This window comes from Netta rufina (genome assembly GCF_964035555.1).
Source record: "Netta rufina genome assembly, chromosome: 2".
NCBI lineage: Eukaryota > Metazoa > Chordata > Aves > Anseriformes > Anatidae > Netta > Netta rufina.
Window position 1 is genome coordinate 7,269,443 of NC_140124.1, and position 25,007 is coordinate 7,294,449.

Sequence of the window (25,007 nt, forward strand, 5' to 3'; positions counted from 1 at the left end):
ATAAATCCCATTTACCTCTGTTAAATAGCAGTATTGCAGTTCCACTGCTCAACTCTCTGGAGATTACACTTGCATTAAGCATGCTCATCTTCTCATGGCTGCTAAAACAGAGGTGATTCACCAGAGCTATCTTGCATAGTAATTGAATTTGCCCTATTCTAATGCTTCAGGGATCAGGTCTTTTCCTGCAGCTGTTCCTCCAAACGACTGGGGTCACGGTGGTTTGCACTGAGGAGCAGGGAGTCTCCCTCCCGTGCTCCCAATGCTCCCTCTGCTGGCCCCAGTTACAAACCAGAAGGGAAACCTGCACCTGAAGGCAGCTACAGGGCAGGAAGAGGCCTGGGTTGAGACAGAACTGGTCTATCTTCTGCCAGTTTTTAAATTTGTACGTGTTTCACCTTGCAATTTTAATATTAGACTCATCTTCTCTGAGTCCACTTGTGTATATCTTTATATACATATATTCAACTGTAGAAATAGATATATATCGTGTATATATAATAAAAACGCGTGTGTTAGGTCTTCTTATACTTCATTATGAAGTCAGGAATCTTGAAATTTCTACAATACCAGCTCCTAAGATCAAATACTTCTTTTTCCATTCATTCTTAGTTGAATCAATTTAAGATCTGAGTATTCACTCAGACTAGAGAAAGAGAAAAGCAGAATTCTGTTCTTCCCTCTACATAATACATAAATTTACCTTTTTAATGGAATAAAAAGGTAGATATTCATAATTTTAATTTACTTTCAGTACTGGTTATTATATTTTCCCCATGAATTATACTAGGAAGGCAAAAATGCAGAATTGTACAAGACATTCAATAAACTGAAAGCAACCTAGCCTGACTGGAAGGAAACCATAGACAAGTATGAGCAAAATGTGGTCAGTAAATGCGTTTTGTTCTTTGTATTTCTAACAATCTGTGGTGACCGAGGATGTGCCTCACCTGAACAGATGACACTTACCCTAGTTTGGGATTTTCAACTCCCTGAGACATGATTAACTGCATAAGGAGGTTTTAGACCTGGGCTATGTTACCTGGCTGTGGGCAGAGGCAGCACTGCCACGTCCTGCTCAGTGAAGACTCCAGGTGAGGGTGGGCAGGCCAGACTTAAGAACGAGGAAAACTCTGATTCTTCTGCAAATTTCAGCTCTAAAGCACCCATGGCTGCAGAGTGCTCTCAGCATCTGATGGCTGAGGCACAAAAAGCTCAGGAGGCCAGCACAGGAGAGCACAAGGGGTCTCCCACCTACCTCCCAGCACCGCAGGGCAAGAGATAGCAAAGGGCACGGAGTCAGCTCGGCTACAACCTGCTCACTCCTCCCTCCTCCTGCAAGCAGCATCTCCTCTGTGTCTCCCTTCCACACGATGAAGCTCACACATTGTTTTGGCTGCCCTCACCTGCGACACACAGCACCACTCAGCCCACTTTGGGTAAGAAGAAATAAAAGAAGAGTGGGCAGAACAAATCTGACATGAGGGGATGAAAAACAAACCAGGACTTCTGAGGACAGAATTAATTACTTCTCAAGATACAGGAGGATGTGAGCGTTTGGAACAGTTGCTAGCATCACAGGAACACTCTACAGACATCACTTTTAAAATTCAAGTCTCCCACAAGATGGATGTTAAGACTACAGGGTTCCTGTGCTGTGAACCGTTTCCAAACTTGCAAAAATACAAACTGGGTAAGAAGTATGGTCTCTGTATTACAGAATCACCATCTGGTTGAGGTAGGAAGGGACCACTGGAAACCATCTGGTCCAACCCCCTTGCTCAAGCAGGGCCACCTAGAGCCACTTGCCCAGGCCCGTGTCCAGACAGACTTTGAAAATCTCCAAGGAGGGAGACTCCACAACCTCTCTGGGCAACCTGTGCGCAGTCACCTTGCTGAGGTGAAGTAAAGGAGTGCTTCCTGATGTTCAGACACCGCTTCTTGTCCTGGCACTGGGCACCACCAAAAAAAGCCTACCTCCAACCTCCTTACACATTACCTTCAGGTATTTCCATACACAGATAAGGTCTCCCCAAAGCCTTCTCTTCTCCAGGCTGAACAGTCCAAGCTCTCTCAGCCTTTCCTCATAGCAGCAATGTTCCAGTCCCTTATTCGTCTCCATGGCCCTTTGCTGGACTCTCTCCAGTAGGTCCATGGCTTGTACCGAGGTGCCCAGAAGTGATCACCACAGCCCAGGTGTGGCCTTATCAGTGCTGAGCAGAAGGGAAGGATCACCTCCCTCAACTTGCTGGCAATACATTGCTTACTACAGCCCACAATACTATCAGTCTTCTTTGTAGCCAGGGCACAACTGCTGGCTCGTGTTCAACTTGGTGTCCACCAGGATCCCCGGATCCTTTTTCTGCCAAGCTGGGTGGCCCCCAGCACATCCTTGTGCCTGGGGTTGTTCCTCCACAGGTTCAGGACTTCGCACTTCTCCTTGCTGAACTTCATGAGGTTCCTGTCAGCACATTTCTTCAGCTCATCCAGGTCCTGATGCTGACCAGCCAGTAGTTCCCTCGGTCCTTCTGCCTGTCCTTCTTGAAGACAGGTCTGACATTTGCTTTCCTCCAGTTTTCAGGTACTTCTCCCAGTCACCATGACTGATCAAAGATCAGAGAGTGCCCTCACAATGGTATCTGCCCCTTCCCTCAGGGCTCAGGGGTACATCCCATGAGGGCCCAAAGACCCCTATTTGCTTATGTATTCCCTGACCCGATCCTGTTCTATCAAAGGTACATCTCCTTGGCCCAGCCTTTCCCCTCATCTCTGGGACCTGAGAACCATAAAGGCACTCCCAAACCTTCCCTTCCTCTCCTCTGTTAAAGCTACCGTTTGAATAAATAACACTACATGGAAAAAGAAAACTTCAAACACATTTGAATGAATTACATTTCCAAGTTTGAATGTAACAGCGCCAAACAAAGCCTCCCTTACAAGACGCACAGACAAGGCAACAAGACTACACTGCAGCACACCTGTGATCAGCAGTCAAGTACCCTGCCTGCAGTGGAGAGCCTTTAATCCTATGAGAATCTGTGAAGTACAGCGTAAGCTGGTTTGCAAACAAGCTTTTAGGATGTACAACAACTGGAATGCAAATATTTTTTTTAACATCTCTGAGAAATACATCCTATTAGTCTGTTTCAGGAAATATCAAAGTACTCTGAACCTCCACAACTATGCTTCTATTTTTAAGAGACATTCAAATGCATACTCCGAATACATTTTTGAAATAAAAAATTAATAATGGCTTTTAAAAATAAAATCAACTTCTAGAAACAAAATAGACTTCATATATATGACATACACTCTCAATCCTGTGTGTAACAAGCACTTCAATGAAACCTTTTACTCGTAGACTCCACTGACATTAATCACATGCTGAAATTCAGCTTGCTCAAGCAAATTTAGGCATCTTACAGGATACTCTATGCTTCTGGAGTGGGTTATCAGCTAAGGAAAAACAACCACACCTTAAATATGGAATTGCTAAATCTCCGGCTGATACGAATCCCATCATTTGAACCGAGTGTACTTACATCTTTCAGGAGCCTGATCAATGTGGTCTGGACAAAGGAGGGACAAGTTACTGAAATCCTGAAACGTGCCTGCTCCAGCAGCACAGGGGTAATGGTACATCTGGGTACATTTCTCTTCACAGCATTTGATAGTGGCTCCAAGGTGCTTACAATATGCACATCTCTGAAAAATAAACACACAAAGCATTCAAAACCTAGTTTTTTTTTGGCATTTTTTCAGCCAGCTCTGTTACCCACCTCTCTGACCACACAGGCACCAAGGCCAACATAAGGGAGTGAATACTGAAGAAAAGAAAACAAGTGGCTGGGATTGCGCCTTTCAGTGGCTCTCTCAGAACTTTCCAACTTCAAATGTTCAGCGAAACCCACCCTAAACATGCCTTGATGACTGAGGTTCTTCTTGTCACCGAAGAGCACTTTTTCTTCTATCTGTTACCTAACTTTCGTGATGTTTTCAGTAGGGAGGCTTGGACACTGAGTAACAAAGGCAGGCCACACCGTGCTGTCAATAGGCTGTAACTAAAACCCACGCAGTTCTGCATGTTGTAATGTAAAACCGTAGGGGCTGTAATCAGAACCGCGACTGGCAATGAAATATTTTGTTCTATTGAAAACCTTAATGACATCATACGACTATTCTCTCTGGGATGATAAGGCAGTAAATAATCCAGGACTTTCTTGTCATCTCTCGTTTCAATGCTACGCAAATATCAGTCACATCTGTAAAGAAATTATTTCCCATAAAGCAGCATCCAATAACCCTCCCGCTCGTTAGTCAGGAGGGACCAGAGTCCATCAGCCTGCTTATAAAACATCACCCACACCTTTCTGATTCGGTTAATCAGTTTTTACTTTCTTGGATTTATTACAGTCCCCCAAGCACCGTAACAAGCTTTTGCACTTTTTCACCAAGGCAACACTACTTTTTAAGGATAGAGCTCGGCACTGTGAGATTCAGAGCAAATTTAAGAAAAAAAAAAACAGGTCAGTGGCTCACAGGAAGGCATACATAATGCAAAGCACCAGCTGAGCTCAGGGACTCTCATTTTTCTTCATAAAAATATAGACCTTAATGCTAACACTGCCATGTTCGACGGCTAGCCCCAGTGTCAAGTAACACCCAGATATGAACACACACCAAAGCAAGAAGTTCCTCGCTGCCTCTGCTTAAGTCTTAGAAGCCAGAGAATATTTATTACCGTCATTCTTCTGCGTTTCAAAGTCTAGCACGAAATTAGGCATGAAATAGTGCTGTTACGAGCCCACAGATATCAAAACCGACCCACACGAAAGCCCAAGTCACAAAGCTGGCTGTGTTAACCGCTGAGCTGGCATCCCTGAAACCAGGCGAAACTCACATCTTTAGCAGAGCATCACAAGTCACCCACAAGGCAAAGAAAACACTGGCTTATTACCTACTGAAGACACAATAAGCAGCCTTTGGCATGGAGTTTCTGAAGCAGGTGAAGAAGCTAACACTGGTAATTAAGTTTAAGGACTGCCAACAAAACCGAAGTAAGGCAAGGAACTCATCTTAGGAAACTGTATTTACTGAGCTGAGGATGCTGTACAAGGTAAATCATAAAATTCAGCTGTGAGGTCACAAAAATACACCCCAAAGCCTTCAACTTCATGAACCACAACTGCACAATAAACTGCACACAAGCCAGAGCATAATTTTGTCCTTGTGGCTCCTACAGCCTACTGAGATGGCCCACACTAAGCCAAGACCTGACTCTGAAAAGTTGGTGGCCTGCCTCTTAAAAGATATTACTCAAGAAGAAAACATTAGGAAAAGGAACCTAGGAGGGGCATATGTCCTAAAAGATGGTCCCCAAGACAATACTCAACAAAGCGTCCATTAGATCCAATTCCTCACAAATTTATCTAATGGGAGGTTAAAGTCATGGAGGAATTGCAAGCACTCAAAGACTCAAACATCCTAAAAACCGGAAATAATGAAGATGGATTAAAGAGTAATATTAAAAATATTTTAAGATGTTACATCTGTTTTTCAAAACCAACAATCAACAATGGTACATAACAACAAAAACAGAATACTTTTTTTCCAAATGCCGTATGACTGACTGACGGAATTATTAGAACGGAGCAAAATATAGGATTAATGCAAAGCCTCGAAGAATGTTGATGTTGATTTAAAGAATCATGTAAAGACGCTGGAAGAAAAATGGAAGCCCAAATTACATTTAATTGAACCCTTCAAACCCATCTGCTAAACTGCACTGGCAATGAAAAGCATTTGGCAGCTAAGTGAAACACACACTTTAAAAACAATGTGGTGTATATCATCTGAAGCAAATAAAAAGCACAGAATATCAACATTTGCTGAATTTATAAGACAGATAAAGCAGTCTGAAGAAATAAATGCCCAAAGGGATTTTTTTTTTGGCAACAGCTGCTGATGAGAAGAGTTACTTCTCCAGCAGAAGCCAACGTTGCTCTGCAAAAAGGCCCCCGTGACCCTAGGGGAGCAGCGTGCAGCCGGTACGACCGACTGACTGCCCAGCTGAAAGTGAGCATGTGAACAGCAGAAGAATATTAATTTAAAAAAATATAAAAGTTCTGTTAAACAAAGCTCAGCAACCAATGCTACCTTATTATGCTATTGGTAAAATATGGCATCAGGACAGTCAGAGGTGAAAGGAAGGCACAAATCCCACTTTTGATCAAATGCAGTAAAATAAAATGTGTCTTCAGCACCTCTGGAGGCCAGTCAGAGAGGACACGCCAGGATGGAGTTCTGTTAGCATGAACACAAGACATGCTGTTATGTGGAAGGGGTTGGAGCTGGATCCAAGCATTCAAATGGTAGGTATACAAAAACAGCAAGCTGTTAAAGCAAGACAAACACTGTTTTGTGCATGGATGTAATCATTTTACAGCCCTGTTCTACAGAAAAAAGACTTTACCAGGTGTCACAAAGCTAGAGAGGCAGTTCCTTACTTATTTGGAGAACATTTAATAACATAAATGTCAGTAAAGCAGTGTCAACAGAGCATTTTCCTCTTCAAAAAGTCCTTCATTGGTTACCAATTGTTTTCTTCAGCAAGCTCCTAGTGCATTCACCCGTGGCAAGAAGGCTCTCATCCCACCCATGCTTCTGCTGCTTCCTATTTTTGTAATTTCCATCACTTAAAACTGTCCACACCTTCTACTTGGTCCTTCACACCTTCTTCTGTAACATCTGATTTTTCAGATAGACATGAAAGGAGCTCATTTTCTAAAGCAAATGGCTATGTGCTTTTTCAAACTTCATTTTAAAATTCCCTTTATTCACTAATCCAGCTGGATAAACACGACGTTGTCACACAAACAGAGTGAAAGAGACAGAGCTAAGTGAATTAGCTGAAAACCAGAAATCCCAACTGATCCGTCACCTACAGGAGAACAGGAATTACGGTAACAGAAACCATAGAAATGCTCTGCACAACTCACAGCAACCTGCTGGAATCCTAGCTGCACCCAAATCAAGGGAACAAAAAGGTTGGCGCTGCCTGTGGCTTGGAAACTCAGCTCAACATCCTAAATGCTACTGGCTTTCAAGGGAACACGAGGCCAAACTGGAAAACGGGGAGATACAGCTCGCTCTTCCCTCCTTTCTAACTTTCCTACGTTAAAAATAAAATTAAATTAACCAAAGATTTATTCCAAGTTTACATCAACCTTTCGGCTGCTCCACACCTGGAGGTATATTCCAAAACTCTGAAGAAAAGGCATCTGCATTTATGATAATTTAAGACTATCCAGATAGTACCATGAACAAATCAGAGGTCGTATTTTATCATGGTTTTATTTGCCCTTAGAATTACTTTATAGTATTATTGCCTCGGCAAATGGGCAAGTAACAACTCTTGGGAGGCAGACATTAAATAAAGGCTAAAATATGGACTTTGATTACAAACCCAGTTGCGACCTGATTAGTAGAGTTAAATATTAGCAGTAGGTATCGCAAAAATTTTTTAAGCAAAATGACAAAACATTTGCATTACAAACTTATTTAGTTTTAAAAAGGTCAGCTGACAGAACCTGCGATAACAATAAGCAATTTTTATTATAATATACAGCGTATCCAAACATGCCCCAAGCCATCTGTCCTTAATTAAACAGTTTAACGTACTACCAGTAAGAGCAAATTTCAAACTTGGCTCTCAAAACCTATCATAAAAGCCTGGAACTAATGAGAAGAAGTGGACATTAACATCCTGTCATTAATGAGACCTCAACAAAACTTAACGTAAACAGGGATTAATAAAATAGGTTTTCTGTTAGTTCTGGTAATCTTCATTGATTACCATTATTCTATGACCCAGAAAAAAAATAAACACATTGCTTATGGATCCTAATCACCATTAGCACCTCCAAAGTCAAACCCCACTGTTTGAAGTACCATAAAGCGTTTCCCAGCACAATGCAGTAAGTGGTACCAGAAACAGGATGAAGACTTTGAGTTTTCCATTGGACTCCTGGTTAGAAAAGGTACTCAATTACACGTTCCCAAAGTACCAAATTACCTTCTAATTTCTGTATTTTGTAACTACGCCACAGATTTGGAAATGACTGAAATGTGTAACAAGCAGCTCCATCAGAGATCGGTTGGTTTCGATCCTCAACATAAACCAACATTGAAGAAATTAAACTTCAAGTTTTTCTCCTACAACCGTAACTTAAAATGTCCTTAACACAGACAGCACGCATCAAAACCTTACTATAGTGCCCACTTCAAGCACTCTGAAGTTTGACAAAACAAAAATGGTAACTGTACGAATAACCAGATTTTGCTCTAAAACGTGAAAAACCACGGACAAACAGAACAGCTGCCATTTGGCCAAGCTCAACACGACTGGAAGATGTCTAATGGAGAATTCTCGACTTGATGCTCCATCTATAATTAATCTGCTCAGTATTTATACAGGAATAAGTAACACAAGTGCCAAGATACATATGATGCTATATCTACTAATGGAGACTCAAATGTAATCAGAGCAAACAGAAGTCACTTCAAGTGTAGAGATTTCAGGCTGTCTTCACCTGATTGCTGTGTTTCTCCTTCCCCCTAAGTCGATTCACTTTTTTTTCACCTTTACAGAAAATATCATTACATAAATGGTGTTGATATCAATGCATATGCAAATCGAAACAGTATTTATGTTTTGCTCTTTTTTTTTTTTTTGGCAATGGTTGTATTAAGTTAACCTGTAAGAGGCAAGTTTGTTGAGGAGAGTTTTCCTCGCTTGATAACCAAAATTGATGGACAAAGCAAGGCAAACCTCATAGCACACAATTCTTTCTTTCTATATTCTGAAATGTTCCCAAACCCTGACTATTCAGAAGGTTTACAGTAGGGTTTGTGTGCTCTGACATCATATTCTCCCCACCAGTTGTTGATAACTGCATGCCATTTCCTCTATGGACTCTGCCTTTGCTGCTTTTTTCACACTTTGGGGAAGAAAAGCAGTTTTTTTATTCACCTCTTTGCTTTCTACAGGATTTAGGATAATGTAAATGTTTTGAGTGAGTCTAAACTTCCTCCATCTAACAACCAACTACCCCTCAATTCTCATCTAATACCCACTGTGTGACAGTAGGGCACATGAGCCCGTTGTTTAGTTAGCATGTCAACAACGGGAAGGTCAGTGATGTTTAAGGGAATTTTAATTGTGATTATTAGGCTTCAGCATCCACAACTCCAGGACAAACAAGGCAGGAACAGAAATCATCAGTTTGGGTTTAGCGCTGCTTTTTGGCAGGCTCAGACAACAGACTATTGTACCGGTTCCATTTGATTCGTGCTTGGAAGGTCTTAAGAAGTACACGTAGACATTTCTTCTTGCTGGCAGAGCACAGTCTGAAACACGAATTGTTGGAGGCTTGAAAAAAACAATCAGGGAAAACACTGCTACATGCTTGCTGTTTGATGATCGTCTTCTCTATCCAGAACTGTCTGGCCAAGCAGAGCTCCTATGATCCTAAATCATACATAAATACTGAAGGGCCACCTTCAGAACATCAGGCACTCCCCAGGTTACATCTGTGCTACACCATCTCTGTCGCTGCAGCGAGGCTGGCACAACTATATATGCAAAAAGATTTAACAGGAACTCAGTGACACGGGGAATTTCCTCCTGATGCACTTGCATGGCTTTTCCCAGTGACGTAAGGCCTGAGATGAAGACATCTCAACTTCAGCATCTCATTTTTTCGCCTGTACAGGAGCCAACTGCTTGCACTCCCACCACACTTAATAGAGACTTGCTAGATACAAAGCTGTCCATATAAACCCTGTTCTGGTCTTGTAAATTTTGTGACTGACAAAAAGTTGGGCTAACGCTGCAGATTGCACACATCTAAATTCGCTTCAATACTTTTGCAGCCCTTAGTCAAAACTTTGTAGCCACCTCTGAGAATAGAAAAGTCAGTAGGAAAACCATTCTGCTCATCTTACAAACAACTTCACTGGCAGACCCTGCAACTTGGTAGGACAGATATTTTAGCACAGGGGATGCAACTTGTGCCCTTACTGTGCAGATCCACCCAGAAGTCTGTCCGTGACGATCCCAGAGGAATCTGCTCTTGTTGACATTTACTGATCCTCTCGGGTTTCTAGCACCGACCACACCATGTGTACCTTCTGCAAAGACGGCTGCAGCACAGCCAAGACTACAGCAGGGAGGTCTGTAATAAATACTCTAAGCCTGACCACAATAAGCCAACTGGAATGGGAAGCAGACATCCTTAAGGCTCTTGATACTCCTGTCTCTTAAGCGGTTTGGGGAATGAGAGCATCCAGCATACGCAGATATGGGTCAGCGGGACAAAAGGGCCTACAAGGAGGCAAGGAGTCTGATAAGAGTAGAAGGAGAGAAACCAGGGAAGCTGAGGAGGGGCAGGGATGGCACTTCAGGCATCAATTAACTGGAACTGGGCACTAAAATTGGATAAAGAGCCAAGGACGTGGAAGTGCTATGAGATGGTGGAGAGATCTCAAAAAGAACCTGGGAACAGAGATGTTAAGGAGATGGGACACAGGAGGAACAAAGGGTGGAAGTGACTAGAAAACCAACCTGGATAGAGTCAGAAGTGAAAGGCAACTGAAACTGCAAGAAGGAAAAGAGCAGTCCTCCGACTCCTAGCACTGCGTCACTGTCACGTTCTCAGCCAGCGGAGGTCTGCACGTAACTGTAAAGGTTTTAAACCTGCACTTTGGGAAGGTTATCTTCTTTTCCCTAATGCCAGAAAACTGTACAGTCAGGCAGCTACAGAGAAACACACGTGCACAGAGACAAAGCAATACATGGGTACACACACGCACAGCTAAGTATGCCCACTAAAACACAAGAAGGACTGCAGACCAGACTGACGCCTCCCTCGTAGGGCTCCTTTATGACACCAGGCAAGTAACTAAACCATGTTTTCCAGAAGGGTTTTTTAGTAAACCCTGACTTTTAAGTTTTTATTTTCCCCCTAAAAATACAGCCTTGATTTCTACCTAGACTGTGTGCTCGCAGCTCTGGAGATCAGGAAGAGCTGCAGCATCAGCGCAGCTTTCTGAGCAAGTTGAAGCATTTTCAGAACTCAAGCTCCCAAACGTGCCATCCAATTTAAGTTAAAAGCAAAACAAGACAACTTCTCTTGAGGAAAATGGAGCGCAAGATGTGTAAAAAGGCATAAATCTGCTCTTTGGAAAAATTCACACACGAGTTCCTCACGTGTTTATTACAGTAGAAGCATCACAGGAAAACTCCCATGGAAATAAGTCATTTCACTAGCATTTCAGTAGTCTACATAGCTACACACTGAACAACAAAAAGTGTAATATTAAAGATTTTTTTTCCTAAGACAGTAATGTCCAGCCTGTGGGCTGAACTAGGCGCTGGCTGTTCTGCATGTGATCAGACAATTACAGAGTGCGTAATGAGGGGGTTGCACAGAGGATATTAATTGTGTACAGACAACCTGTCTTCCTGCGTGTCCCAACGTTGTGTGTTTGATTTCCTAGCCTTAATAACGCCGTCTCTTAACAAAGGTTTTGTAGCTGTGTTAGCTCAGATTAAAAGAAAGTTACTGTCAGCAAAAGCCACTCTGTATACCCAGCGATCCACCTAATTTACAAGGTAATGGTAGGGATGCAGTGACAAGGAACTCTGGATTATGTACGCACACAAAAAAATACAAGAATTTCCTGCCTTTAATACCTTCCTCATTAGTGAGCACCTCCTTAGTATTCCTTCCCCACTGACTGCAATCAGTACCTTATTGTTCATAATTCCTATTTCCTTGGCTGTTCCTAAATTGCGCTCTCCAAATGGCACGGAGTCATCGTAAACAAAATCCTACATCTTCAGTTCACTAATTTTTGTAAATTGAGCTCAAATAAAGCAATTAGATGGCATACTTTGAAACTACCAGCTTGAAACATTAATATAATTTCTTTTCTAATAAAAGCTTCACATGTTTCATCTGGCTGGGGCTTTTATTTTTTTTTCAATTTGACTAAATTAGCCGCTTACACATATTTCTCCCATCTTTCCTCCCAAAACATGGTGCTCCCAAACATTACACATCCTTCATTTTTTAATTCATTAGTTACTGGGGAAAAAAAAACACACACAAATAAGCTGCTTGTCTGTCTTGTCATTCGCTCCTACTATATCACTGACCTCGGACAAGCATTATGAAGTGCAAATTTAAAATCCTTAAATCACTGGTCAAATGTTTAGCAGGTAATTCAACTGTTGTGCAGGGGGTCAGGGAAGCGGGGATAAAAAGGGGCTGTTTGTTTCGTTTTGCAGCATGCTGCCTCGGTAGCTTGTGAAGGAAAGGGCTGCCAAATTTTGTAATGAATTCCACAGAACATTAGGTCTGATGCTTAGCAGAAGCTATAACTGTTAAGTAAATGATATCCTTTTGATGAATACCCTTATTTGAAAACAACATTGATTCTTCTAACCCTTTAGCAGTGTCCCAAAACAGATGTGCACAACTGCAAATTCTGTTTGCTTTCAGGTTTACGAAGTGTGATGACATTTTTACAATCAAGCATGAGCCCTTTTACCCAGGAGTAAAATAAACCACAATAATTCTTCACCATCTGTTTGTTAATTTTGCATTCATTTAACTTTGCATTTTAAACTAATAATCATTTTCTTATAATATAGTTTGTTCCATTGGTAGAAATTACAGCTGTTCAATTAAAAAGGGAATGGTTTGTAGCAGCGTACAGTTTTTCTCTAACTGCTTCCATTGCTCTTAATTATAGAGATATTAGTGCCATCGAGTGGAAAAAAACTACCAGGAAATAGTGTTATGCTTTATACGTCACAGATTCCCTTAGTAAATGTACGTATTTACTTCTGTTCCAGTACCAATTCCCACCTGGTCTCTTTTACACTGAAATTCCTTTTCCCACTACAAGGCTCTGTGCAGCTTTTGATGTTGCTGTGTGTGACAGGCTCCTTACGCTCCTGGAGAAGCGAGGCACAAACAATTAGATGATGTCTCCATTTCATTCCTTGCATACAGTCAAACGAAGCACGGTCCAATTTTTCCATAATCCTTTTCCTTAATCTCCGATGACAGGCCAGCGAGTTTTTGATGTTTTTATCCTTATCTGGTTTCAGCTAACCTCGGACTAGAATAACACCATAAAAGTGTTTTCTCACGTAAAATGGGGAAATCCCGCTGCCTTTATCAAAAGTAAGAGCACACTGCAACAACAACATGAATAATACATCTGACCTAGTGAAGGGAAAATAACGCCGATCAACAAAAGGCATGGGGTCTGGAGAGAGAAGGAGCCGGTCTGAGATCGTGTTTTTGGATTCTGCTTTGCATTTTCCCCTGCAGAGCCTAGGCTGCAAGTCCGCAGCAAAGTCAGAATTCAGCCCCTGAACACTGAGTATCCACAAATTACCACAGTGGAAATTCTCTTGCCTTGTGGTTCCTAGGCTTAGTAATAATCACCATCTACAAATAATCTCTTCTAGAGACACAGGCTGCTCGGCTAATTAACGTGAGCATTCCAGTGACATTAGAGAGGCTGTTCAGATGGTTGGGAGAATACAGATTCAATCACTGGTTTCTAAACCCAATTTTATTTGATGGCACGGAAATCAGCTGATAACCCTAATTCTGTGGTAGAGTGAAGAGAACGATGCTGCCACAGCACTAGGAGGAGTATTTTACTAAAAACACCCAGGAGACAAGAAACAATTTACCACACCATGGATTTATTTCAATTAAAGAAGTTTGGTGATGGCTGGGGAACACCAGACTGGTGCACAAGACCGCACCAGTGCAGTCGTGTAAAGAAATGAACTTCCACAAGTACCAAATGTATAAGGTTCACATAAAATTAAGAGTGGAAGTATGACCATATGTTACTGTGATGCTTGGCTCCTGGTCTTACCGGTGTCTTGAATATTCTGACCTTTTGGTTTCTCAGATGAGTGAGCACTGCTGCCAGGTCCGACCTTTACTGGGGGATTTATCCATCGCAATATTTTAAGTCTGACAGAAAGCAAACATTCTGGAGGTGCCTACGGCACATTCTGATGTGATGGATGCACAGCTGTAACAGTCTTCCTAGCAATTCACCCTCTATTTCAAGTTACTCGCATTAAAAAAAAAAAAGAAACTCACCTAGTATGACATTTGGAAAACCTGAAACTTCTCCATTCAATAGATCAAATTCATTTACATTTTGGAGAACGAGTATTCTCCTCATAAATCTCAAAGAATGACAATTACAACTTAACTGTCTTGTTTCTCTCCAAGTCTCTGTTCACTTTTAAAGGTTTATGATTTGTCAACACATCTCCCTGGAAATGCCGTACAGATAACACCTAATATTGCCATAACAACCTGCCGTACTTGAAAGGAAAAAATAAAAATAAAAACACAACTGGTATGTGCTTGGATATCTGACAGCAGTTTATGTAAATCCAGACTCACTATTTACTCTGCCTAATCTGCCACTCTGCCCACTTCTTTGGGAGGCAATTTCATTCAGAAACAGAGGGGACAAATATTTCTGATCAGAAGAAAATAATATTTTACTAGTTAAAAAGTGTAAGGGAGAAGGCTATTTGTGGAAATACCTGCAGGGTTATTAATAAAATAATTGTCTAGATTGCAGATTGAACAGAGGTATTCACATTGTATAGGAAGTGCCCCCATGTCACAGCAATCTATTTCGTGTGTATCAAGTTGTTTTTAGCAATGCTAGTTACTCTAGGAAACATTTTTTTTTAAATTTATTTTGCAACATCTACTTTTTCCCCAACATATTGAGGAGAAACATGACATCTTTAAAGGAATGGAAAGTGATGCCATCTACCTGGGTTTTCTGTAAGGCCTTTGACATGGCCCCACACAACACAACCCTTATCTCCAATTTGAGCGAGATGGATTTGAAGGACAGGCTATCTGGTGGATAAGGAATTGGCTGGATCAGGGCAATCCCAGACATGAGCACAGACTGGGAGAAGAACTTGCTGAGAGCAGCCCTGCAGAGAAGGACCTGGGGGTTCTGGTGGACACAACAAAAAGCCTGGAATGAGCCAGGGCACACTTGTAGCCCAGAAGGCCATGCCTAAGGCTGTATCACCAGAGGAGTGTCCAGCAGGCGGAGGGAGGGGATTTTCCCCCTCTGCTCTGCCCTTGTGAAGCCTCACCTGAGTCCTGCACCCAGATCTGGGACCCCCAGCACAAGAAGGATGTGGAGCGTCACAGTGGGTCCAGAGGAGGCCACCAGGATGCTCAGAGGCTGGAGCACCTCTGCTACGAAGTCAGGCTGCGGGAGTTGGGGTTGTTCATCCTACAGAAGCGAAGGCTCCAGGGAGACCTCACTGCGGCCTTACAGTACTTCAAGGAGGCTTATGAAGTTATTATTGGAAATACAACACAGCAGAGACCATCTAGGCCAACCTAGCACTGACAAGTCCACCACTAAACCATGCCACTAAGTCCTACATGTTTCTTGAAGACCTCCAGGGATGGAGATTCAACCACTTCTCAAGGCCGCCTATTCCAATGCTGCACAACCCTTTCAGTGAAGAAATTTCTCCAAATATCCAACCTAAACTCCCCCTGGCACAACTTGAGGCCACTTCTCATCATCTTACTACTTGGTGCCTGAGAGAAGAGCCTTATCACCGCCTCACTATAGCCTCAGGTCACTGTAAAGTACAGTAAGGTCTCCCCTGAGCCTTCTCTTCTCCAAGCTGAACAGTTGGCCTTAATCCATCGATTCGGCCTACCCAGCTCCCTCTGCAGAGCCCTCCTACCCCCGAGCAGATCGACATTTCCCCCCAACTTGGTGTCCTCCACAAACTCACCAAGGGTGCCCTCGATCCCCTCCTCCAGCTCACTGATACAGATATTGAAGGGAACTGGGCCCAGTGCCGAGCCCTGGGGGCCTCCAGCAGCGAGCGGCCTCCAGCTGGGTTTAACTCCAGTCACCACAGCTCTTGGGGCCCGGCCACCAGCCAGTTCCTCATCTCTTGTCACTACGTTTCCCTCCACATCCAATACAGGATGGAGATTCCCCTTAGTCCTCGTTTCCTTGTTTATTTATAAAAACATTTTTATTGTCTTTAAAAACGTATTCAGACTGAGCTCAAGGTGGGCTGTAGCCCTTCTAATTTTGTCCCTGCACAGCCTGATGACATTTTTGTAGTCCTCCTCAGCTGCCTGCCCCTTTTTCCAATGGTCATAAACCCTCTTCTTCTTCCTGAGCTCTCCCCACAGCTCTCTGTTCAGCCGTGCTGATCTTCTTCCACACAGGCTCACCTTTTGGCATGTGTGGACGGCCTGCTCCTACGCCTTTAGGATTTCCTTCTTGAAGAGTGTCCAGCCTTCCTGGATGCCTTTCCCCTTCAAGTTGAAGTCCCCCATGAGAATGAGGGCTAGCGATTGTAAGACTTCAACCCTATCACCATCATTATTCATCTCAAGACAATCCAAATGCTCCCTAACATACAGGGCTACCTCACCTCTCCCTCCCAGCCCACCCCTTCTGAAGAGGTTGTAGCCATCCACATTCCTGAACATCGTAATTCATCCGATGTCTCTCACGTGTGACTTTTTCCATGTTATTAAAACAAAACAAACAAGCAAAAAAAAAAAAAAAACCAAGAAAAAAACACACTCAAGGCCACCTGCATTAATGGGACTACTTCATACTGATGCTTGTAATATTTATGCTCAATCTGCAGCTCTGGGACGGAACTAGCGCTAATGGAAGTCAGTAAGAAAATCTTTAGGGAGTTCAAAACTGTTTTTTGCTAATGCTTTGATTTTGGGAAGCTGCTGAGTACACCAATCTCAGCAGCACTTTTTAAGCCACTGCTTAAAAGCAAACTGATGCCAACAGACTAATATGAGTACTCCTGAGTTTTCAATTAAAATGTTTGTGTAATTTTTTGATGATAGGTGAAAGCCCCAAATGAAAATCTGTAATATAATATAAAGAAACATACAATTAGCAGGAAAAAAAAATATTACCAAGACCTGATTGGAATAATCAAAAACACTTTAGAACTGAAATTTCATTAAAGAGTTTGAACTTTACAATTCCCATTGCAAAAAAAGAAAGTGACCCATGTCCATGAAAAATTTAAAAGATATCATTAAATAAAACATTATTTTAAAGGGAAACAGCTACAAAACCAGGATTAGAGTCAATTGTCTATCACTGTACAAACAATGCTACACCTTGGCAAATGTACCTACAACTTGTCCCATGGTGGTATTTCCCTTTTCCACATGCAGCACGTGAATAAGAGTAAGCTTCTGAAGGCAGGGATGGTGCCTTATTTCTCTAATGCTCAGAGCATAATGAGTACCCATTCTTGTCTAAAACTAACCAACAGTAACTACAAAAGATTTATCAGCCTTTTTTTTTTTGAAATGTAACCATCACATAAATGCAAAATTAGACCCTTAATTGTGAACATTAAGGAAAAAAAAATCAATCCACATTAGCTTTGCAAGATTGAATATAAAACATTTAAATAAGCAGCCACGAGGGAGATGGTAGTAAGGCAGGAAAATGAGGTTTGCATTCAAATATCTACAAAAGGTAGGAGACTGGTGGTACTGCTATACTTCCTCAGCTAAGTTTCTATGGGCATACTTGCTAAGAGATGTGTACGGTTTCCTGCTTTATATATATACATATGTTATTTCCTTGTGTCAAATCTAGAATTTGGGGGCATTACACTGTCATTCTCTTAATTTTGTAGGTCTTGCTACTGCTGCTGAGCATACAAAGGGAAAAGGGAGAGCAGTAGCATCACTCTCCTCATGTCCCACAGCAAAGCACCACTACAGGTTATTCCCTCCCACAAAGTGAAGCACTATCTGAGGGAAGAATACAATCTCAATCGGAGAGGCTGATTTTCCTTTAATGGACTTTCTTTACTCTTCAGAGATCAGGTTCTCTCCATTTTTAACACCCAAGATACGTAAGCCCCCAAAATAACTTGGTATAGATATAAACTCTTGAAATCAAATGCCCAGCCAGAGCGCTGCCTCAACACAAACTGCTATGTCATCGCCTTAATGCTTAGAGTAACATTTAAGAAAGGCCCTGGAATGGGAGGAGGGGAAGAACATGCAGATTTTTCTTTGGGCATATTATGGAAGAAGTGTTTTCTACTCAAGTCATGCAAAAAAGGAAGAAAAGGTCTTTGTGAAGTGCACTTCACCAGTTTGGAACACACACTCAACTATTTTACTTCAGAGCTTTCAGTAAATTATTTCAGTGAATGTTAGGGAATAAAGGAAACCTGCACTGGAAATTCCTTCAGGAACATAGGGCCTTTCATGTTTCTCAGCTAGGCTTCTTGGCTTTCATTTCTGTGCTACTGCTGCTTCTCTCTTGGTGCCCCTAGCCCATTTTTCCGCTTCCTACTCTTCACAGACTGCCCCTCGCATCTGCACCACCTATCTTCTATTCAGCATCAAAACTCTCAGAAATTTCTGTGTAGCAGTAATCTCTCTCCCCCGATCCTAGTACCCACATATTCAAAATCTAGGGTTCAAGAAAGGTGCCTTTTTCAAAGCATTCATCTTGAAAAAGCCCACAGAATGAAGGCTCTAAGGCTGACTCTGCTTCCCTGCTCCAGTGCCAAGCGAGCACCCCAGGGCAGAGCCTGCCCAGCTCTGCCGGTGCTACAGCACGACCGGCATCAGCAATTCACGGCGTGAAGAAAAGGAATACGTGAGGCTGAAAAATAAAAGACTTTGCTTTAGATGAAGCCATAGGAACTGTCTTAAAAAAAGGAGGTTTGTGCTTGCTAAAGAACTCCGGGTTTTTCCCTCCCCACTTGCTCCTATGTTGTAGACGTGCAGTTGTTACGGGAGAGACGGTTTCTGTCGATCCGCCTCTCAGAAATGACACCGTGCTTCTACTTCTTTTCAAATCTGCAGAACTGCAGGCAAGGAAGTCACAGAAATTGTATTAATGGACAAAACTGACAGTTTATGAAAAGGCCTCTCTTACGCCACATAAAGTTTACTACATAAACCTAAAATGCATGTATTATGATACATGAGTTAGTCATTGTCTATCTGCAAAGCTAGCAGGAGTTAAGTGTTAGCACGTGTTTTGTATGCACCCAAGGAACAAGATTCCACTATAATCACTGAGTTATAACATGCACTGACAATAGTACTTGCCATGCAGATAAATTCACTCCTTTTTTCCCTGTGTATTTGGAAGCAAAAAGGTAGGAATAAAAACACATCTGTTATTTCACAGAAAGCGCATGACAAAGCGAATCAACAGAAAAATCTCCAAGCATTCCCAAAACTACAGTTTGGAAATGCACATCTTTCCTCCGCTTCCTCTGAGAAGCCAAACGCTGCCCTTCCAAACTTTGGGTTGTGAATTAATGCTTTACGTCTTCTTGTAATTAGAATCAACTCACTGAAATGAAATTAACCGTAACTACGTTAGTTTCACATTATCACGTGCTCCTTTTTCTAATCAGCAGGTGCAAATTATTATGACAACAGGTTATGAGGCAGGCAAGTACAATAAAGACTGAAAAGTCACGCTGAAGTGTTTGTGCTTGTCATGAAGTACTCGCTTGGCCAGCAAGTACTAAAAGCTCTAAATGTTCATTTACGTATGGAGACTGTGTAGTACTTGGGTATCGAAGCATTCAGGAGGGAGCAACAACTACATCAGAAGCACTAGGAAAATATATCAGGTTTTGTGTCTCAGTAAATGGAAAATTCAGAACAAAACTCTATTTCAGACCCCTTCTTTCATCAAAGACTATTCTGCGTATTACCCGCATCTCCTCCACATGCTGCTGTCTCTCTGTGCAATCACACTGCTTGGACAGACCACGATTTCACAGCAATCCCTTCAAACTTTTATATGCATCACTGACGGTCCACGTTCAAGTGTGAAGTCTAATTACATCCCAAGGTATCCATACATTACGTGCCAAAATAAGGACAAAAATATTTGAGAAGCAGAGAAGCATGAAGAGTTCTTGATTCTTGTTTATTCAGTTTGAACTATCACAGGATTTTATTAAGTACTAGCAGTGATATAGAAAAATATACTTTATTTTGTACCAGAAAACATGGTCCATGAGACAACTGAGGAAATTGAAAACTGCCTTCTGAAGCCTGAGTCCTAAACTCTGCCATTTTAGGTGTAGTGTTTTGATAGGGAACCAGATTCTTTACCTGTAAGAACTGTAAATTAGTTTTTCCTGTTCTGTGTTTCACTGCAGAAAAAAAATGGAATGAACAGGATCCCCCTGGATAATTTAAAAATAATAATGAAAACTTGGCAAAAGTGACTCTAGGGTCAAAAACAACTATCAGGCAAAAAGCGAGTTTTCTTTTTGCATGAAGTATATTAAATTGTACTTTTTTGCTTTGGCTCCTAGAGTCAGATTATAAAAGGAAAAAAAGAAAAAAGAAACAGGAAAGGGTGAATTTTTCAATAATCATAATGATTTCAAATGTCAGCCTCCTGTCTTCTTTTTATATGCTTGTTCTCACTTCCTTCCCATCCTGGTTCCTCTATCTTGATGTTTGCTTTTCAAAGCAGCTGCTACGGGACAGTGACATCCAATGAACAACAGCCCGTTGTGGTAGAGCTTATTTTGATATAAGGAAGAATAATCGTTGTTCATATGACAATATTAACGAGAACTAAGTTGTGTATCTTACTGAACAGCAAAATATGTTCTCAACTGCCAGGCCTACAAAAAAAACAGAATACACACACTGGTCTGACAGAAGAGCTTAAACCTCAGCAGATTTACCCGAACTGTGTTGGCATCATTTATGGTATGCAGGGGTATCCCAGATGAATTACACACTGTCAAACAAAACCCACTACGATAATTCTAAGTTGTCATGGCTGCTTTGCAGACTTTGAAAAATTGTTGTAGATTAATTGGTGGAGTGTTCCTGATGGCATTTAACAGGCTGTGAGAACAGCTGGCTTCACATTCTCCAAGACACAAGTGACCTGGCTTTAGGTGACCAGAATCCAAACTGTTCTGGAACATGTTAGTTCATGGAAGACAATTTACACTATGTCACTATGGCTTTCCTTGAAGTACAAGGCTTGTCATCATCGGCAGGAAAATGGCCACAAGTCCCTAGAAGAATGAGTAAGTATTGAGAGGGAAATTCATGGGGAACTGAAATACCTGGTAGCCCTCAATGCTAAACTGCCACAGCGTTTCTAGGAACATGCTAGGAACTGAGTATAACCACCAAAGTGACCAGAAGCAGATGAAATTGTCCTCTTGAGGAGACGATGACACTCCTCCAGCCTTTCTCCAGCACCTTCTGTAACGTGTTCTGTAACAGCAACACGTTAAAAAGTTACAGATGGTGTTCTGGAAGAATACTTCTTCCTGCATCAAAACACAAGAGAGGAGCAACTACAGAAAATAAACTTGGCAAGATAAAATCAGAAGCCACTTCAACAGCGCAGCAAGGCAGTCACCCCCAAATTTTGGAGCGGGGAGATGCAGAGAAGCTGCGTGCCTGAGCACTGCAACTCCAGAGGTGTGAGGAGTGCTTCTGACTACCTGAGCTGTTCATGTAGTATCACATCACAGAGCTTTTCCTTGAAAAATGGGCAAATACAGAAGACTCTGCTCAGAAGAAATAATGGTAGATGGCATTCTTTATGCATTTTCCCTTGGCTTTAAGAATTACGAGCTCTTGCAGTAACAAAACAGGAAGAAGGGAACCTTTGAAGCATCAAGGAACTCCAAATCCTCCTCTCTACCTTGAGAAAGGAAATCACCACAAGCTCTGTTCAGTTTGGCTGAGATGCGTATGAAGCCAAGCAGCGTCCCCTACCTCCGGAATTCTGCAACCTAAAGCAATTTTCACAATTTTTTGTAGTAATCAAAAATAAACTTTGTTGAAAAATTGCTGTGGCTAAATATCCTCCACAGTCCATGAAGTTCATTTTGTAAGATGTGCATGCTTATCTTCACGCACAAGGAATAATAAAAGGAAATACCTATTTAGCCAAATCTTCAACTCGTGCAAAAAAGCACAAGTAAACATACATGCAGGCCACTAAAAACTTAGACAAGACTCAACAAGACAAGGAAAACACTGAGGCTAAGGGGTGAGGATATCTTCCAAATGTGGAAAAACACTTAAAACATGTACAGTTTTTTTTTTGTTTTGTTTTGTTTTTTAACTGGTTTTCATCTTTCTCCTCAATTTACTTTTTCCTTGCAGTTTAGCTTCTAAGCATCATGCTAGAATTCAATCTGGAGCAAAGAACTTAAAAATGTAGATGGAAAGGACTTTAAGAAAAAAAAAAAAAGAGTGAGAATTTAATACATAAGCCTCGTTATATTGCTCCAACTTGGAAGCATCCACAAACAGGGATCTGCTATCTCTGGTGGCAGAAATCAAGGGAAAATGCTTTAAAAAAAAATTAAAGACTGTGTTACCATGTGAAAAAGGGCTTACCAGGAGCGAGGAGTGTCAAAACAGCAGATCGTTTACAGTTTGGAACAAGGCAAGATGCTATTGATTAGCCTGCCTCTATGCAAAGCAACAACTCCTCCAGTTCTCAGCGATGATAAGATGCCAAACAGCCTGCAGAAACTCAGCAGGAGCTGAAAACAGCTGCCTTGTACAGAGAGAAGATACTGCCCTGATTAACTAAAAAAAATATGGATGGGTGGGAGAAGACGCCGGCAATTTTTCAGTTATCTGGTTGCAAGAGTCTTGGTCCTGAAAAAACACTTGACTGTTACTGGGAAAATGAAAGCTGTGAAGTAGATAAATATGCAAAGAGCTATAGAGAATCTCAGAGCAAACAGAAATCCACATCTTACGAAATGGAAACAGAATAATACAGTATTTTGGAATGACTGTTTTAGACCTTTCATCAGTGTTATGTTTCCCTTATTCAGCCTTTAAGCAGATAGGATCCTCCTTTTTGGTTTCCACCAATACTGTTTTCTTTGACTTGTGTCCTTGATAAATTCTCCCAGACCTGCAAACTGCTTTCTACACTTTATCAGAAGAGAAAGCTGGCTGGGAAAATTAGTATTACATTCCTTTCTTGTGCACAGCGCGTTCAGAAGTTGTTCAAACACATTAGCTACTGAGTTCTTAAATTCACTTCTTGAATTGAGATGCTCATATATAAAAAGAAAAGCCCACCTTATTGCATTCTGATTTACACAACTTCTAAACCATTACAACTCATCACCTCCCCCTTATACCAAACCACGTAGCCCTTAGCTGCTCATGTCTGTCCAACCCACCAGGGTCCTTTAAAGCACTTTCCTGCAATTTTGATGCACACTGTTGTAGTTTCGAGTGCAAGATGCTCTAGACAGGAGCATAGAGCTCTCAACAATTAGAGAATAATGCAGAGACGTGGGTCTCTGCAGCATAAAGAAGAGTTATGGCTAGACGATGTGAGGCAGACGAGTAGTAAACTTTCTTATTTCCTCAACAGACCAGAGAGAAACAGCCACCTAAACGATAGATGTAAAATAAACAAGGAGATTATAAAGCAGTATTTAAAAATACCTGAAAATATTTCAAACACCATTCTTGTTAAAAGCTGAGCAGATGCAAGCCCCAAAGGCCTCCATTTTTAATGGTAATGCCAGGAAGGTTCAGACCGTATCGTTCTTCCAAATACCAAAAACCAGCATAATTAAGAAAACACCGTGCTGAATACAACAAAAAGCACAACTCTGCTCATCCACATCCATTATTTTTTAAGCAAAACCTGTGATTTCTGTTCAATCATCCCCCTTTGCTTATTTTCCTAAGCCTCCATTTAATACCATCTCTGCATCTTACCACAAAGATCTGTAGAAAGACCTCACCGATTAAAGATTATCTTCGTAAAGCTGACAACATGACAACTTCTTTACTATGGTAATTTTTTATGTACCGAGTAGAGCGCTTAGAAATTATAAGCAATTTAGTTAGGCTTCGGATCAAGCAAATCACTCGAAATTTTCTCTCCTGCTTTCCATATTCTCAAGCCATTTTTTTTCAAAACTTGAAATGAAATGGGGTTTTCGAACCCCAAAAAAGCCTATTAAAGCAGCATAGGAATGAGCTGCCACACTGGGGTGTTTCAGATTTACATACTGCTACAGCTCCAGAGCTAAGTTGCCATACCTTAAGAGTCTTCCTGAATAATGCTCTGACACCATGCTTGCCAACTGGATCGCCACTTCTTCTTTTGCTCTCTTAAAAATTGCTTCTGAGGCTGTCAGGGAACCCTCAGTTGCTCAGATGAGCAAGGTAAGCAATGAGATAAAACGAGTCAACCATACCACCCAGAAGGGCTAGAGCAGCAGCTACTACCAGAAATCTACCAGTACATTCCAGCTTTTATTTGTCAGTTAAAAAACATGATGAATAAGATTTTAAACACCTCACACATATATATATGTATGAATACTCATTAATATTAAACAGAGGCAAAAACAAGACTTTGATAGAAACTCAAAGAACCCACATACGTCTAGATGCAAATGCACGTAACGAATTGGTCAGATGCCTGAGTAAATAAACTGCCAGGCCTGAAAATTGAGTGAATCAAAAGAAAGAACCGAAGAAAAAAGAAATGCTAAGCAGGCTATCTTGAGAGACGTGCACACACACCAAAATCTCCGCTGTACTGTACTTTAAACCTTCAGAAAACAAAGCCAAGAAGAAACCAAAATGAATTAACATACATACTTTGGACTAGGTCAATGAAATATGTCCACACAAGCTTTATTAATGCAATCACGAGTTCAGTGAAGCCCAATGGACATCTCAACTGGTAAACAGAGTAATGAGAAACATTGTCATATCCAGTTAGAACAGATTTGCAAACAATAGACATCCTAACTAATGAGAAACATGACTGTAACTTACAAGTTTAAGAGACCCTCAAGGTAAGTAAAGCTC

At 41.5% G+C, this 25,007-nt stretch overlaps 1 protein-coding gene across 8 annotated transcripts in view; it reads right to left on the reverse strand.

The window, feature by feature from the left end:
* KMT2C (lysine methyltransferase 2C) overlaps nucleotides 1-25,007 on the reverse strand; it is a 195,371-nt gene that overhangs the window by 92,111 nt on the left and 78,253 nt on the right. For all 8 annotated transcript variants that reach the window (XM_084281564.1, XM_084281563.1, XM_084281562.1 and 5 more), the window contains one exon: nucleotides 3,543-3,705. In XM_084281564.1, the coding sequence (XP_084137690.1) occupies nucleotides 3,543-3,705 (163 nt within the window). The remainder of the gene's footprint in view (nucleotides 1-3,542; nucleotides 3,706-25,007) is intronic.